The sequence below is a fragment of the Equus quagga genome, chromosome 11 (genome assembly GCF_021613505.1).
Source record: "Equus quagga isolate Etosha38 chromosome 11, UCLA_HA_Equagga_1.0, whole genome shotgun sequence".
NCBI lineage: Eukaryota > Metazoa > Chordata > Mammalia > Perissodactyla > Equidae > Equus > Equus quagga.
In genome coordinates, this window is record NC_060277.1 from 68,616,356 (window position 1) to 68,632,446 (window position 16,091).

General features: G+C 57.2%; 1 protein-coding gene across 2 annotated transcripts in view; it reads right to left on the minus strand.

The window, feature by feature from the left end:
• PITPNM3 (PITPNM family member 3) overlaps positions 1-16,085 on the minus strand; it is a 90,231-nt gene extending 74,146 nt beyond the window's left edge. The window contains exons 1-2 of one of the 2 annotated variants that reach the window (XM_046675963.1): positions 16,035-16,063; positions 8,053-8,142 (exon numbers count right to left, since the gene is read on the minus strand). In XM_046675963.1, the coding sequence (XP_046531919.1) occupies positions 8,053-8,089 (37 nt within the window). In that variant the 5' untranslated portion in view covers positions 8,090-8,142; positions 16,035-16,063. Of the gene's footprint in view, positions 1-8,052; positions 8,143-16,034 lie in introns of both variants that reach the window. The other variant, XM_046675964.1, reaches the window with a different exon arrangement.
• Positions 16,086-16,091: the final 6 nt, after the last annotated feature.

Here is a 16,091-nt window from a genome sequence, read left to right on the forward strand (position 1 = left end):
AACGTCAATAGTCATATCTCTGCAGAGTAGAATTTGATACAAGAGGCAGAGGAAGCAGTTTTTACACTGCACATGTAATTTCATATGATTATTCATTTTATAAATTCATCTTCTTAGTTTTAGATGTACATTTCTGGAGCCGGCCTGGTGGTGCAGTGGTTAAGTTCACGTATTCCATTTCAGCAGCCCAGGGTTTGCCGGTTCAGATCCCAGGTGTGGACCTACACACAGCTCATCAAGCCATGCTGTGGCAGGCGTCCCACATATAAAATAGAGGAAGATGGGCACGGATGTTAGCTCAGGGCCACTCTTCCCCCTAAAATTTTTTTTAAAAAGATGTACTTTCTTTCACACTTTAAAATTGGGGTGCATCTTACATGACGGCATGGCACAACTTAATTGGCATTGTTATTTCTTTCTCGGGGTATCTAAAATAATGGTGCATCTTACAACTGATCGCATCTTAGATTCAATGGAAAACAGTAAAACCACCATACACACAGGGTACATCTACACCAGGACTTTGGCCCTGGCCACCAGGCACACATGTCCTGTCTCCAGAGAGACCTGGGTTCCTGTATCAGTGATGCCCCTGCCTGTACAATGAGAAACCTCACAGAGACTGTCCAGTGAAACTTTTCAGCTCTGACTGATATTTGAGGAGCCCGCCTGGCACACAGGAGGTGCCAATGAACAAGTGAGGGCGGGCACTCCCCCAGCCACGGCTAGAGGGCACACTGCGGTGCAGCGCTTAGAGGACCTGCTGCAGCCCCAGCTCACCACGCCCTGGCACCCTGCAGGATGCTGGCCCCGTGCCCTGCCCTGAGCCCAGATCCCAGAACATAAGCTGTTCCTCAAGGGAGAGGCCAGCGCAGGTCAGCCCAGGGACACAGCCCTCCTGCCTGTCCTCCCGCCCCACCCACCGCAAACTCCCAAACACTCACACAGCTTGAGCTCCATGGCTTGGAGCCAGGTGAGAAGCACATTCCAAGACACAGAAAATGCAGAGGCCACAGGGACCACTCACCAGGAGTCACCTCTAAGTGCAAAGCTGAATCTGCCCACACTCCCTACGGGGACCCTCTACGCTTTTGATTCTTACCCACCAGTGTGGACAGCACGACAGGCTGGTCAGCAATTTCCTACCCATGGCCCACAGATTCACTGCTAGCACCCTGGAAGTTCTAGCTGGCAGAGTAAGACAGGAAAAAGAAACAAAGGGCATACATTCGGAAAGGAAAAAGCAAAACTCCCTTTATTCTCAGATGGCATGATTGTCTATATAGGAAAAAAAAACCCTCCATAACGACTGCAAAAAAAAACCTACTGGAACTAATAATTGAGTATCGCAAGATCAAAGGATAAAGATCAATATAGAAAAGTCAATATACAAAAGTCATTGCTCCTATATATCAGCAGTGAAGAACTGGAATCTGAAATTTAAAAAATAATACCATTTACAATAGCACCCCCAAAAAATACAAATTAAAAATAGAAGAGCTTAGGTATAAATCAAATGTATGTGGAGATTTCTGTGATTCAAAAAATACAGTCACTTAAAATTCTTTCTGAATTTACATTAATTTTATGTTTTCTCAATCAACAGACACTAAAGGTACAAAACGTATCACATATACTGTATCACCATAGAGATATCCCTTGCTGTCCAAATCTACTCCATTCCTAAGAAGCAAGAATTTGGATAGTCAGCACCATCATATCACCCTCCTCTATTTGGTGCCTGGGTTTTGGATGGCAAGCAGCAAGTTTCAGTGGGGAAGGGACTATCCGAAGATTTCTGAGTCTATTTGGTTCCCGAGTTGGAACAGCGAGGGCTCGGTGAGACGTTCCTGGACGTGGTGGCCTTTATATCTATACAGGACACACTCCACTCGAGAACAGAGGCAATGACATTTCTGCCAACCTCCCCCTCACAAATAGCGTGTGCCAGAGCCTGAGGGAAGGAGGAAAGCTCTAGAATATGTCCCTCACTCACCACCCACATCCTTCCTTTGGGCCACCAGCATCCTAGGTCACCGCTACACTGGTAACACGTGTGATGGGCTGGTCTCGTGGGCGTCCCAGCTGGGAGAACCCGGCAGAGGGGAAGGGCCGGGGGCCAGCTCAGCTCCATCTGAGGGAGATGTTCTCCCCTCTCGAGGTGGGCAGAGGGAGGGGACTTTAGGGTGTCAAAGGGAGCTGCCCATCCCACAGGAACTGAGTTGGGTGCTGAGGACAGCAAGGTGACTAAGAGAAACGGGGTGGGGAGGACTCACAAAGCTTACATTCTGCAGGGGGAGGCAGACTGGAAACAAGTAAACCCCACAGATAGTGCCATCAGGAGAAAGCGCCATGAAGAAAAGAAAATGGCTCCCTTCCTACCTCCGCCACGTCTCCCTTCCTCTTACAGCACAATTATAGCCTAAAGGATACACAGGGACGAATTCGTGGGTCTATACATCCACCGAGGGACAGTGACAAGGGCGATCAGCCCCAATTACCAAAAGAACTCATCATTTACTCAAGTTACAGACACTGAACTAACCCTATGCCTCTCCTTTCAGATGAAACTTTCACCTGATTCTTGACTCTCCTTTGTGGTCAAAATCTATATTTGAATTTCTTTCCAAAGGTGTATTTTATCTTGTTTACTGTTATCCTCTTTGTTTGCAAAATGCATACCTGCATTGGTTTTTAAACATGTACAGTCAGTTTGATTAAATGTGCTCCAAGCCCCTCCCTCCTCGCAGGCAGGGGCCGCCCAGAACCACCGTTGGAAAGGTGGGTGCCTGGGGGGATCCGGGTTATTTATCTTTGTATAAAAAAGAACTCATAAAAACAGATAGTGCTGGGAAGCAGCCCTCACCCGGCTTCTAGGTGGGAGACGCTGCCTCCACCTCTTTCTCCAGCATGCAGACTTTTTAGCAAATGGCAAAGGTCATCTTTCCAAAAAGGAAAACAGCAAAGGACAGAATATCTTGGGAGGTGAGGGGAAGACCTTTCTGAGAAGGTGTCAGGTGAGTGGGGGTTTGAATGATGAGGAAGAGCCAGACATGCGAAGCACGAGCACGCAATGTGTGTGTGCATGCCACTCCTGCACACACACGAGTGGCACAGACAGGCAGAGTGTATGGATGAGACCTTCCCGGATAAAGGAGCTAAAGGACTAAGTGGGGAGGGTATGGCCTGTCATGGATGGGAGCTCGGAACAGGTGGGTTTTGAGGTTCCAACCCTGACCTAGGGTCTATGGCCCACACACTTTAGGAAGAGGGAAACACAGATGCCCAAGAGGGTCAGGGAGTCTCCTGAGGGGAAGGGCGGGGGGCACAGGTCAGGGGTGCTAAAGGTCACACACAGTCTCCAGAGTCAGAGAAGGTGGGCACCACGATCCCAGAACAGTGATGGCAAAGGATGGGAAGCACAGTGCCCCTGACAGGGGTCCCTGCCCTACACGTACTCTGCATTGTCTGTGTCCAGTACGTGGCCCCGGGCTGAAGAGAGCCAAGAAGTGTTCAGCAAACAAGCAAATGAATAAAAATGATCTGCTGAGTAAATAGAGTGTGCCAGACCCTGCTAGCTGCCTCACAGGTCTTATCTGAAGGAATCCTGACCAAGCCCCGTGGAGTGGGTACCATAAATCCCCATCTTACAGCTAAGGAAATAATGGCTCAGAGATATGAAGTTGTTTGCTTGAGGTCATAAAGCGAATAAGCGATGGAGGCAGGATTCGAACCCAGAGCCATCTGACTCCAGGGTTTGTGCTCAGGACCACTATGCTGGGTGCTCTGTGTCAGAGCATAGGGCAGGGGTCCCAGGTCCCCCCCTCTCTCCATCGCCTGCTCTCTTGGCCAATCATAATCCTCCCCCTGGCTGCTCTTGGGGGCCCCAGCCCTGGGGGCAGCTCTCCCAGTTCTAGAACCATCTGCCCACCAGGTCCGCAAATTAGTGTCTGGGTGAAAATCTAAATGTGTCTACATTCCTCAGAGAGTGTGAGCCTCCCAACCAGCCACTCGCCCTTCCTAACCCACACACAGGCACACAGGCTCCCATATTTTCTCTCTGTGTCATACACACACACACACACACACACGAATCAGCTCTCAGCCGTGGGTGAAAATTTAGCAGAAAGGTTAGAGCGTGCGCTTTGGACCGACACAAACCGAGATTCAGCGTTATCACTTACTATGACCCGAAGCAAGTTAACCCCTCCGATCCGGCCTTTTCTCATCTGTAAAATGGGTATCATAATTCCCAACTCACTGTTAGGAGTTGTAACTAAGATCATCCGATAATGTGTCCAGCACTGCCCGACCCTCGGGGGCGAGATGGTGGCCCTCATTAGCTGCAGGATCAAGGCTAAGGCAGGGCTCCAGCAGCCACCTGCGGCCAGGGGCCTTCCAGGCAGCTCACAGGGGCCCTCCCCAAGGCTGCAGAGCTCCTTCTGTGTCCTCCAAGGCCCAGCCTACACCTCTAGCAGACTCTCCTTCTGTCCCACCTTCACTACCACACTTATTTAAAACTCTAAATCAGGATGAAAGAGAAAGGGGAACACCCTACCCCTCCCCCAGCAACTCGAGAAAAACAAATTCTCCTTCACACCCCATGGTGCCCCGGTGCCCCGGTGCCCCGTTGCCCCCACCTCCCGCAGAGCTCCAAGCTGGGCCTGCGGTGGGAGGGGCTGCTGAGAGCCAGCCCCACTCTCTCTCCTGGCCCATCTCTCCACCGCCTTCAGGTCCAGTGCGGCCTCCTGGACCTTGTCACAGGCCTGGGTCTCCCCGGCATGGGTGCAGCCAGAGGTCCCAGGTCAGGTCATCGACGGCACTTACATGCCTTCCCCACCTCAGCCCTGGCTCCCAGGCACCCAGGAACAGGTAGACGGAGACACAGAGAGGAGCCTGCTGTGGGGTCTGCTCTATACCAGGGACCCCAGGGCCGCCCCAGCCAGAGGGCAAGAGCCCCACCAGAAGGGAGACACCGGCCGGCTCTCAGGAGCCCTGTCTGAGCGGAAAGACAGTTCACAGTGAGGAAAGCCCAGGCACGGTACAGCGAGGGCTGCAGGGACTGGGCGACTCTTCTGGGCCAGACCTTGGGCCAGATGGTGCCTGGGAGGAAGGAGTCGAGGACAGAGCTGAAGTGGATCTGTCCCTGCCCCTGGGTGCCAGCCTCGGGACCCAGTCCTGCACTGCCCCTGCCCAGAGCACAGGACAAACAAGGAGCGGGCAGCCTGGCCCCTGCCTAAACGCCACACACATGTGTCCCATAGATGTGGACGGCACCTCCCCAAGGCAGTGACCCTGCAGGCTGGAGGGGCCCGGAGGCCTTCCTGGGGGAGCGCCCAAGCTGAGCCTTAAAGGAAGGATGGGCAGGGTTGGCCAGGCCGGGGAAGAGTGGGAGGGAAGAGAGACACGGGTCAAAGCAATCGGGCATCTCCCAGGAGAAGCTGGATCTAGACCTCTCTCCTCAAGGGTAAGACGTCTGGCTTATCAGAGCAAGGGAGGGGACTTGGGTGTCTGTGACAGCCACGGCTCTGCAGGTGTTCAGGTAACACCCGCCAATCCCCAGACCTCCAAGGAGCCATGAGCACCTCTGAGTGAGCAAAGGTGGGGTGCCTGGCGCTGGGCTGCCCCTGGGGCTGTGGCTGCCACTTCTGTGCCTAGCCCTGCCTGAGGCTGTGTCTGAAACCACAGCCGGACCCACCTGCTGAGTCGGAGCAATCTGTGCCTCCGAAGAGGAGAGGGGCCGAGAGGAGGAAAGAGCTCGGCTGCCGGCTATCGGCTCACTCCAGTGGGCCCCTCCTGTCCTCTCTCTGTCTCTCACACACATGCACACACACACACACACACACACACACACAGAGGCAGGAGAATGGCAGCTCCTACGAGCACAGCATCTAGCCTAACTGCCCACAATCAATGCTGCTGAGAGAATCAGGCCACCAGACTCCCCATGGGCAGCAGGAGCCCCGTGGACACGCAGAGCCAGGAGCGCATATGTGGCTCACACAGCCACTCACATATACACAGCCTCACACATACCTTTAGAATCACTCTTCCCTGCTCCTCAGTACCAGCCCGGGGTCCCAGGGGTCTGCAGCTGGGATGATGTAGCGTGGGAGACGCGTGGAGTCCAGGTGAGGCTCCCATGCGCCCACCTCCCTGGACTCCACGCATCTCCCACACCCACCCCCTCTCCGCCCCTCCCCCTGGGAGCCTGGCCTTCCTCCTCGTGTCTCATGGGCACCGCTAGTCCAATCCCACTCCCCTGGGGGCTGGTTCACAACCAGCGCTGCCACTTATCAACTGGTGATCTTAATAAATGTCACTACACCACTCTGTGCCTCAGTTTCCTCTTCTGTGAATGGGGGTAATAATTGCACTCACATCAGGTTGCTATGAGGATTAAATGAATGAATATTTGAAAAAGGTTTAGCACAGCATCTGGCACTCGGTGCTATGAAAAGGTTTATTAAATAAAATAAATGTCATGATCACCCATGGGTCTTTCTTTGGTCCTTTCACACGTGGACACTCTCAGGGGGGCGCCCTCTCCTGCTCCTCAGGCCCCTGGAGTAGGAGCCCAGAGGGCAGAAAAGGAACAACCCTCCTCTCCCGAGGCTGGAAGTGGCTCGCCCCCCACACTCCTGATGCTCCTGGCGCCCACTGACCCCTCTCTCCTCTTGCCCAGTGCAGCTCCCTGGGCTGGGGCTAGCCCGCCCCCCAAACCTAAGTTACCCAAGGCCAGGACCCATGCTCTCTCCCAGCATCTCCACCCACCAGTCTGGGCTCCAGGAACACGGTGCCACCGGGAAGCCCCCATACCACGTTCTTTCCCTCTAAGCCTTTGCTCCTGCAGGTCCTGATGCCTGAAACGCCCTCCATCCCCACCCCAACCCCAACGCCCAGTCATGCTGTTTAAGAACCAGCTGAGCAAAATTTATATAACGTTATAAACCAATGTTACCTCAATAAAAAAAAAAAAAAAAGAATCAGCTGAGGAGTCAGCTGAAAGCTGTCCTCGACCCTCCGGCTGGCCTGGGTGCCCGTCTCCGCTGTGATCCCAGGATGTCCTTTGCCAGTGCCCATCAGAGCATCTCTTGGCAGGCTGGGGGCAGGCCTGCCTCGCCACTGGGCTGTGGGATCCCCCAGGCAGACACCTGGTAGGAATCATCTCCAGGCCCATAGTCTCCCCCGGCCCAGGGCTGGGCACAGAGACAGCTCTTGTATTGCTCAGTATGGCCCAGCACAGGGTACATCTCAGGAGGGCTCCAGCTCAGGGAAGTATCCCAGAGGGAAGGTCCTCAGGCTCCCTCTCTAGGTCAGGATGGGTCTGGGACCACACCAATCCAGGGCCAGCCAGTCCATGCTCAGCCTTCAAGGGGCTGTGGAGCTACCCAGGGAGAAACAAGAGGCCAGGAGAAGCTGCTTCCAGAAAAAGGCATTATTGAAGGAAACCAGTGCTGGCTGGGGGCTGGTTGCTATAGAAACATATCCTAACCATCTCCCAAACTGCTGTACGCGCCACTGATGAGCTTGTGCGCTGGGCTGTGTCGGGGGACATGCCAGAAGTGCCTGTCCTCTGGGGTTCCCAGCACCTGGAGCCCAGATCCTGGAGGACCCAGACAGAATCCAGTGTCCAGGGCCAGCAGGCAGCTCCATCAGTCCATGGGGGCACTCAAGGATTGAGGCCGAGACTCCAGGCTGCAGAATTATCCCGAGACGAGCCACAGCCAAACTTTGACTTCAACCACAGCCTGAACCTTGACCTGGCCACAGATCAGGTCACAACCCTGGTCACAGAAGAAGCTGCGACCCGGCCACAGACCAGGCCTCAACCCCAATCTCAAACCAAGCCGTGAAGCTGACCACAGACCAAGCCACAGACCAAGCCTTGAGCCGGCCACAGATCCAGCCACAAATTCGGCAACCCACCAAGTAATGACTCTAGCCACTCACTGTGGCCTGACCCTGGCCGTGAACCACACCAGGCACCATCGAGAGGCTATATCCTATAACTTCAAGGATATTTTCACGCCAGCATTAAACTCCGTGCACCTTTTACACCACTGTCTGGGATTCGCATGGCCTCCATCACCGTCTTCACAACAGCCCAGTGAGGTCAGTCGAGAAGAGCCATGAGCCCATCTGCGGATAAGAAAGTGCAGCTCAGAGGAGGAAGATGACCTGCCCACTGTCACGCTCCCTGTCCGGGGGGTGGGCTGGGGTGGGATTAGAATCCCAGTCTCCCAGCAGGACACAGTTGGCCAAACCAGTTGCTTTGGAAAAGATGTGCTTTTTGAAGACCTGCTGGTATCTCATAAATATGCCATTTAAATACCCATTAATTACCTTATTTAGGAGATAATTAGTGATTAATAGCTTTGGCTATCTATTGTACTATCATTTGCTCTGCCAACTCGGCTTCTGAGTTATTTGGAACAATTCTCCCGCACCCCAGATGTCCCCCCGCTGTCCCGCCAGACTCTTGCTCCAGAAGGAAGACTCTCTCTCCTCCCTCTGCAGGGACTCCCAGAGCACCTGCCACTGTGGGCTCCGCCATCTCCAGGCTCCTCAGGAGGACCGCGGCGGGTGGGGGGGGGGGTCCAAAAGCCGGGACCAAGGGGCCCCTCAGCAGCCGCAGGAAGGCACTTCTTCCAATCATCCCGGGACCCCCTAGGGGGAGCAGGCAGAGAGGCCTGGGACTCAGGCACCCAACCAGAGCATGCGAAGGCCAAGTTGGGGTCACAGACTCTGTGGAGGATGCTGGGGACTCTTTCTCAGACCCCCGCCTCAATGAGCCGGCCAGCTTTTTCGTAAGGGCACCGAAGGCTACCATTAGCCTGAAGCAAGCAGCAGCAAGGGAGTAGCCCCCCCCACCCCGGCCAGCAAGGGCCAAGGTGACCCTGTGTGGGCCACGGGTACCACCCACAACTCGGGTGGCTATTGAGCAAGGATGAGGCCCAAGGTTGCCTCTGCCCCCAGGCTCTCCATTTGGTGCCAAATCACAGGCAGGGAATTGCCAGCCAGGACCCCGCAGGCGGGCTGCATAATGCTCTCATTACACTGTACCAGAAGGGAACAAAGAGGCAGCCGGGGATAAACCCCCCCCACTGGGCAGTAATGGGAAGGCTGAAAATAGCTCTTTCTACCACGAGGGATGATTCCAGAGTTGCTCAGCTGGGACCAGCCTCGTGGGGGGTTGGGAAGTGGGGGCGAAGGGAGAAGGGAGCCACGGGCACTACGGCGGGGCCAAAGGGAGTTAGATCCCGAAGGCAGTGATCTGGACCACTCTAGAGCAGTCCAGAAAAGGTCAGGGCTGTATGAGTGATGAGTAGCCACAAGTGCCCCAAACCTCCCAAAGACAGACACCTAGAACCACGGCAGCCCCCCGGAGCTCAGAACCCTGCATCCTGTACATCCAGGTCTCTCCCTGAGGAGGCCAGGAGCGCAGGATGTGACGTGCTCCACAAATACCGAGAGCTGAGCAAACAGCATCGGCAGCAGACGGCTCCGGAGAGGCCTCTCAGATCCAGAACTCAACGCCCCTCCCAGACAGAGCCCGACACGGTTCTATTTTTGCTTTCAACCCTTGTTTGGCATCTCCAGCTAACAGACGGCTACTTCCCCTCCCTCCAGAATAATGGGTCATCTGGGAAGGGGAACACCTACATCCTCTCTGGCCTGCCCTTTCCCAGGTCTGCAAATAAACAGGCTGACCCTCCCAAAGGAAGACCAGGCTCTGGACACCCCTGGGCACCCTTCCTTGACAGGACATCAGCTCCAAGGTCTCCTGCTCACCAGCCCTGGAGAACCTCACCAAGATGCCTGGAGTGAGGAGCTTGACACCTGAGAACTCCAGCTTCCAGAGGCAGATGCCACGCCACCTGCCCCCTCCCAGCCCTGGCTGCGCATGCTGACCTGGCTCCCTGCAGCCACAAAGCCTTCCCCCTGGGGTCCTGAACTCACCCCATAGACAGGCCACAGCCCAAGCCCCTGCATGTCACCCCCAGCCTCACACTCAGCCCTGATGGGGCAACATAGGCTCTCAGCCTGGCCACAGCCTGATCCGTGGCTCCATCCACAAGTGACCCTCACAGATGCAGCCCTGGGAGAGCCTGGAGGAAGCAGGGCAGGGGCCCCAATGCAGGGACCCCACTGCAGGGACCCAGCTCCCAACCCAGAAGCACTCACAGGCAAGAGGCTTCCCCCCACCCCCACCCGCCCTCCCCACACACGTCCACCCTCCCCACGCACGCACGGACTCCTGTGGGGGCTGATGGCCACACAGCTGTGCAGGCCTCCGCAGGCAGACGTGGGGCCCCGGAGGTGGCATTTACCTCCGGCCTGACTCACTAAGGCACCCATTCCTTTGTGAAAGGGGGTGCAACTTAGCATTTTCTTTCTCTTTAGAAAACAAGAATGTTCAAAGAGACAGAGTGCGTAGAGAGATTTAAGGGAGTGGGTGGGGAGCTCAGATCTCATTTGATTTCCAAACTCATTTGTTATGCATTCTCTCCTCCCCCTCCCACCCCCAGCCCTTCCCCTGGGGGCTCTGGCAGCCCCTTCCACATGACTCTTGGCTGCAGATGTGGGAATGGGGTGGGGGGCCGGGATCCCCAGTCCTCAGCTCCCCGTTTGTTCCCCCATCCCCGCCACCCCTCTGGGAGGGTCCTGGTGGGGTAGGAGAAGAGGTGAGGCCCCTCAAGATGTGGCAAGGCCAGCAGGGAGGGAGGCCAGGAAAGAAGAAGGAGCAGTGTCAGAGCTGGACCAACTTAAAGCTCATCCTGACTCTCACCTCTTCCCTCCCCCTGCCCCTTTTACAGATGAGGAAACTGAGCCCCAGAGGGACAGTTCAAGGTCAGGAGGTGAGCCAGGTCTCTTCTTTGTCGCACAATTGAACCCCTAGGAGTGCTGAATCCAAGAGCAGAAGAGACCGAGCTTCTGATTCCAGCACTGCCTCTGACTTCACGTGTGATTCTCGAACCAGACACTTAACCTTTCTGGGCCTCGGTTTTCTCATCCTTAAAACAAGAATCCCACTGGGCCTACCCCAAAGGGATGCTGTGGATCCACTGGGTAGGAAGGCAGGTTGAAGACCACTACAAACAAATGGGCCAGATTGTCCCCAAGACGCTCATCCCAGACTCTGCCTCCCTCACCCAAGCCTGGGATCCTGGAGAATTCCCAGGAGACAGCCGGGTCGTCCCCAGTCCTCAAAGCCTCACTGGCCTCTGGGAGTTCACGCCTCTGTCCTTGAAGACACCAGACGTCAGAGAAGAGCCCCTTGCCTATGCAGCCTCAGTCTCCACCCTGCATAATTAACAGGTAGGATGGAAGACAGCCAAGCCTCTTCTAGCCATGAGCTATCACAATACTCTGAGATGTACACGAGAAAACATCGCACTTCTGGCCAATCCGACACAGATACGGCCCCAGCAGGGGGAATCTAGCCATGTCCTACCCTCTGTGTCCCTCACTGGACTCTCAAACACCAGCCAGGTCACGGGGCCTCCAGCTGGGACGGGGGCTACAGGCCCAGGGTCACATGCTTGATGTGGGACTTCTGTTTGTGCTGCACTGTCTTTGACTCATGCAACCACATGGCAGCCAGGGCTAAGAGGCAGCAAAGATCGCAAGCTGGGGCCTGCTGGGTCTGCTGCTGTGACAGATAACTCGGCAGAGGAACAAGAGACCTGCCCAAGTTCAGGCACTTCCCCGACGGCAGGGAAGTCCACAAAGACTTCCTGGAGGCAGAGTTTTGGGAAGGCCTTGAGTCAGGACACTGGCATCTGATTTGGCCCCAGCCTTCCACGTGGGGACCCGAGAGGGTGAATTTGCAGTCTCCTTGCAGAACATGACGCCCTTCCCAAGATACACAGCAAAGCAATACAGGGACCCTAGGCCTGGGAGTTCCTCAGAGTCGTGCCTCAAATCCTCCAGTGCCTCCCCAAAGTCCTGAGGGTCCCAGCACTGGTCCCCGTCCCAACCTCCCAACAGCCCCTCCTCTGGGAGATCCAGCCACTGCTCCCTGACCCTGGGAGCCGGGGAGCAGGGGGCCCAGGCGAAGGTCTGGCTTTGGGATGGTGACAGGGCAGCTGACTCAGCAGAGCAAGGTCTGAACTGAGACTCAGGAAATGCAGGTTCTAGGCCCACCTCTACCACCACCTTGCTCTGCGGCCTTGGGCAAAGAGCTGCTCCTCCCCAGGCCTCAGTATCCTCTTGTGGACCAGGGCTTTGAACGTGAGTATGTGGAGTGGATCTGTATTTTACTGACTCAAATCACTGGATTTGAGCCACACCAGCCCCACGGCTCCTCCCCTCAGAGCAGAGGCCACACCTGGAAGCAAATAAACTGGTTCCTCCAGCCTGGAAGGCCCAGCCCTGGGGCCCCAGCCCGGCCTCTCCAGATGGTCCTGCCCCAGCCTGAGAGGTCTCAAGACCCTCTTGACTGCTCCCAGTGTTCCTGCCCCGCCGGGGGCCTCCCACTCGCTCGGCCCCAGGCTGCAGACACCTCTGGGGTGCAGAGGGAGGGCTACAAGGGAGAACAGGAGGGGCGGTGCCCTGGCATGAGCCAGAACAAACCCCTCCCAACACAGACAGCTCTGCCAGGCGGGCCCCCTCCACCCTCCCAGGAGCCCTCCCGGAGCAGCCAGAGGGACCTGTCGAAACACCCCCATCGATCGTGCAGTGTTGCTCTGTCTTCCATCTCTCCAGACTCCCTTTCAGCTTTCCGCTCCTCCAGGAACCCTCCACCCCAGCCAGGCGGATTCCTCTACCCTTGGGCACCTCCTGCCCACACGCCCTAGCCCCACTACTGCAGTCCCTCCACACTTACGTCTCTCCCATTCCAACCTCTGCCTCTGTTCAAGCTGTGACCCTCAACTGGAAGGCTGCCCCCTGCCACCCTCCTGTCCACATTCTGCCAGCCTTTAAGGCCCGTCTCCCAGAGAAATCCAGCCTTCACTATTTCAAGCCACCACTGGCCTCTTCTCTGTCTGCACTGCACTGGGGGCCAGCCCACCGGAGTTCTCTATTGTAAATTATCGTTTCCTCAATGGAGCTCGCGGATGCTGTCCCACCCAGGGCCCCCCCCCCCCCCCCACAGCTGGCGTTCATCCACAGGTACGTCTCCCTCCTCCGCTGCCCACCAGACGAAGAGCTCCCTCAGGGCAAGACCAAGGGCTTTCCTTCCCTGCCTTTCCTCTCAAGACTGGATGTGGGGCACCCTAATGGTCCTGGTCTATGTGACTGAACTCTCCCCAGAGACTGGGAACTGGGAGTAACCCATTTGGGATCCACCCTCTGCGATTTATCCAATCCTTTCTGGGACCTGATCACATTTACTTCTGTACCTGGCAATGTGAAAGTCCTTTCACTGTCTCCCTTCAGCTCCTGTCTGACACGGTTGACACAGCCATGGCTGGCTGCTCAGGCTGTGCACTGCACAAGTCCAGGGAAGCCATTTACAAGACCACAGTGTGATGACCCTGGAGTCATGCACCATGGTGGCCCTGGGGCCCAAACCCCTATCTCTTCCTTCAGTAGGTGGTCTCTTGGCCGGTTTTTAGAGGGAACACCTCTCTGGTCACAGAGCAGACCCCTCACTCACAGGCCAGGATCCCACAGCCCCCACCCCTAGCCTTCAGCCCCCCTTGGTTCTAGGGTCAGTTCCCAGAGTGAAGACCTGGTCATTTCTGACCATCAGTCTGCCCATCCGAGGTAGACCATCCTGAATAGCCACCCCTCTCTGTGTCACATCCCCTCCTTGGGCCTCAGTTTCTCCAGGTGTAAAGAGAGGGACTCGGGCTCCTGATCTCGAAGGACGCCCTCTGTCCTAAAGTCCCCCAATCTATTCTCCACAGGCTTTGCCCACGGGGGGATGTGACCCCCAGGCCCACACAACTGCATGCTGTTTTCAGTTCAGCAGGCTCAGGAGCCAAAAGAAGAGAAGGGACACTTACAAGATGCCAAGGAGCCTGGAAGAGCTGAGAAAGGACAAGGAACCCCATCTTGCTGGTCAGTCCCAAAAGGCTCTGCGGGGTGGCAGCTGAGTACGGGAGAGAGGAGTTGGGCTGTTCGATCCTCAGATGAGGGGAGTCTGTGCTGCCCTGAGGGACCGGGCTGAGCAGGAAGTCACAGCAGGAAAGACAAAATGCTGGACCAGCGCGAGGCACTGGTGCTCAGAGCAGGGCAGTTTTTCCACTGGTGGAGTAAATTCCCATGGATAACTGGCCCAGGGACCAAAGGACCCACAGGCCAAGGCAGAGGAGCTGGGACCGCACCCCTATTCGGGAGGGGGTGACCTATCCGGGTAGCGAGGGAGAAAATCCATCACTTAGAGTTCTTGGAGTCCAACAGAGCCAGCCCTGTGTCCAGGCTCTGCCCAGACCCTGTGAGCTGCCTGGAGGGAGCTGTGTCTCCCAGCGCCTGTTTTCAGAGCTTTCAAAGCGGGGAGAGTAACCCTCCTCCCTCCCAGGAGCACTGTGCAGTCAAGTGCTTAGCACGTTGCCTGGTACACAGAACAAGCCGCAACTGTTTGCTGCTATTAGGATGACAGTGCCCTGGCAGGTGATCCAGCACGGGGTGTGCCCGCACACGCACACACATGCACACACAGAGCTGGGCGGTAGGCAGGACACACACCCTGCCATGTGCCCTTTGGGAGGAGTGGGGATGGGTAAGGCCCGGGGCAGGGAGGACGGAGGCAACCTTTCCCAGCCTCACTGGTGTCATCTCCCTCCAGGTGCCCTCTCCAGAGGTGAAGAGGGAGGGAGGTGAGAAAGGGGGTGTTTAGGAATGTTCCACACTCGCTGTGTCTCACACACAACCAGCCCCACCCCAACAGGACTCCTCCTCTGGGACAGAATGGGAGTACATTCTCAGGTACCCAAATCCTACGCCCAGAGCACGTACTGGGGGTTGGGACCCAGCCCAGGATCCGGGGCAGCCTTTGTGGGTCACAGTGGGTTTACACACAGCCCAATGGTAATCACACCAAGTGTGTGTATGGGTGAATTCACACTCATTCCATCACCGTCATCACTTCTAGGTGGAGGCATAGGGTTCACGCCAGGCCAATGCCGAGTCCCAGGGGATGGCATAGCACCTGCCAACGTCACAGGCTGGGTGTGAGTTTGTGGTCGATTTACACCCGCCAGCCTCACAAAGCCAGCCCTGCTGAGACCAGGCTTGCTGCCACCACCGCATGGCCGGCCCTGTGGGCTTTCCTCAACCGGGGCCTCCCCAGGCACTATCGGGCCCAGAGGGTGCAATCAGGGGCAGAGTCTGGCCCTCTCCGGATCCCCAGTCCCAGCCCAGGGCCTGGCCCAGAGCAGAGGCTGGTGAATGAACGTCTGGCTGAATGAATGAACGAACGACTGACGCCCACTCCCTCACACCACGGGCTACACTGCCTGATCGCGGGAGGGCAGAGCCCCCAGGACCCCAGAAGAGGCCCCACCTTCAGACCTCGGCACCGAGGCTCTGCCTCCCAGGGTCGGGGGTGGGGGGAGGGGGCGGGACGGCTCGCTAGCGGGCGCGGCGCGGGGCGCCCCTCCTTCCCGAGAAGAAATCTGGGTCTCCTGACGGAGCTAGGGGCGGGGGATTGTCGCGTCCTGGATAGAGCGAGCGGCAGGACAAGGGGGCGCGTCCTGGTTTGCGTTGGGGGGCGTGGGATGGAGCGGCGGCCGCGGGACAGCCCCTTCGGTCCCCGTGCCCGGGTGTGCCCGGGGCCTCCGGAGGGTGCTCAGAGCTCCCGCAGCCGGACTGGACGGGGGCGCCGCAGACCTGGCCCTACCCGGCGGGGCCGTGGCGAGGGGGACGCGGTGTGCCACGAGGTGACCGGGGGCGCAGGAAGGACGCGGGGCGCGCGGAGCCCCCTCTCCCCGCGCGGGGCTCGGGCCTCGCAGCCGCGCGCTCCCGCCCTCCCGGACCTCCGCCCACCTGCGCGAGGGGCGCACCTGGACCGGCCGCCCCTCCCCGAGCCGCGCGGGCCCCGCTCCCGACCAGCGGCCCTGCCCCGCGGCGCCCGCCCTCACCTGCACGGCCCGCCTGGGCCATGTCCCGGGCGGCGGGCTCGGCTGCGCTGCCCGCTC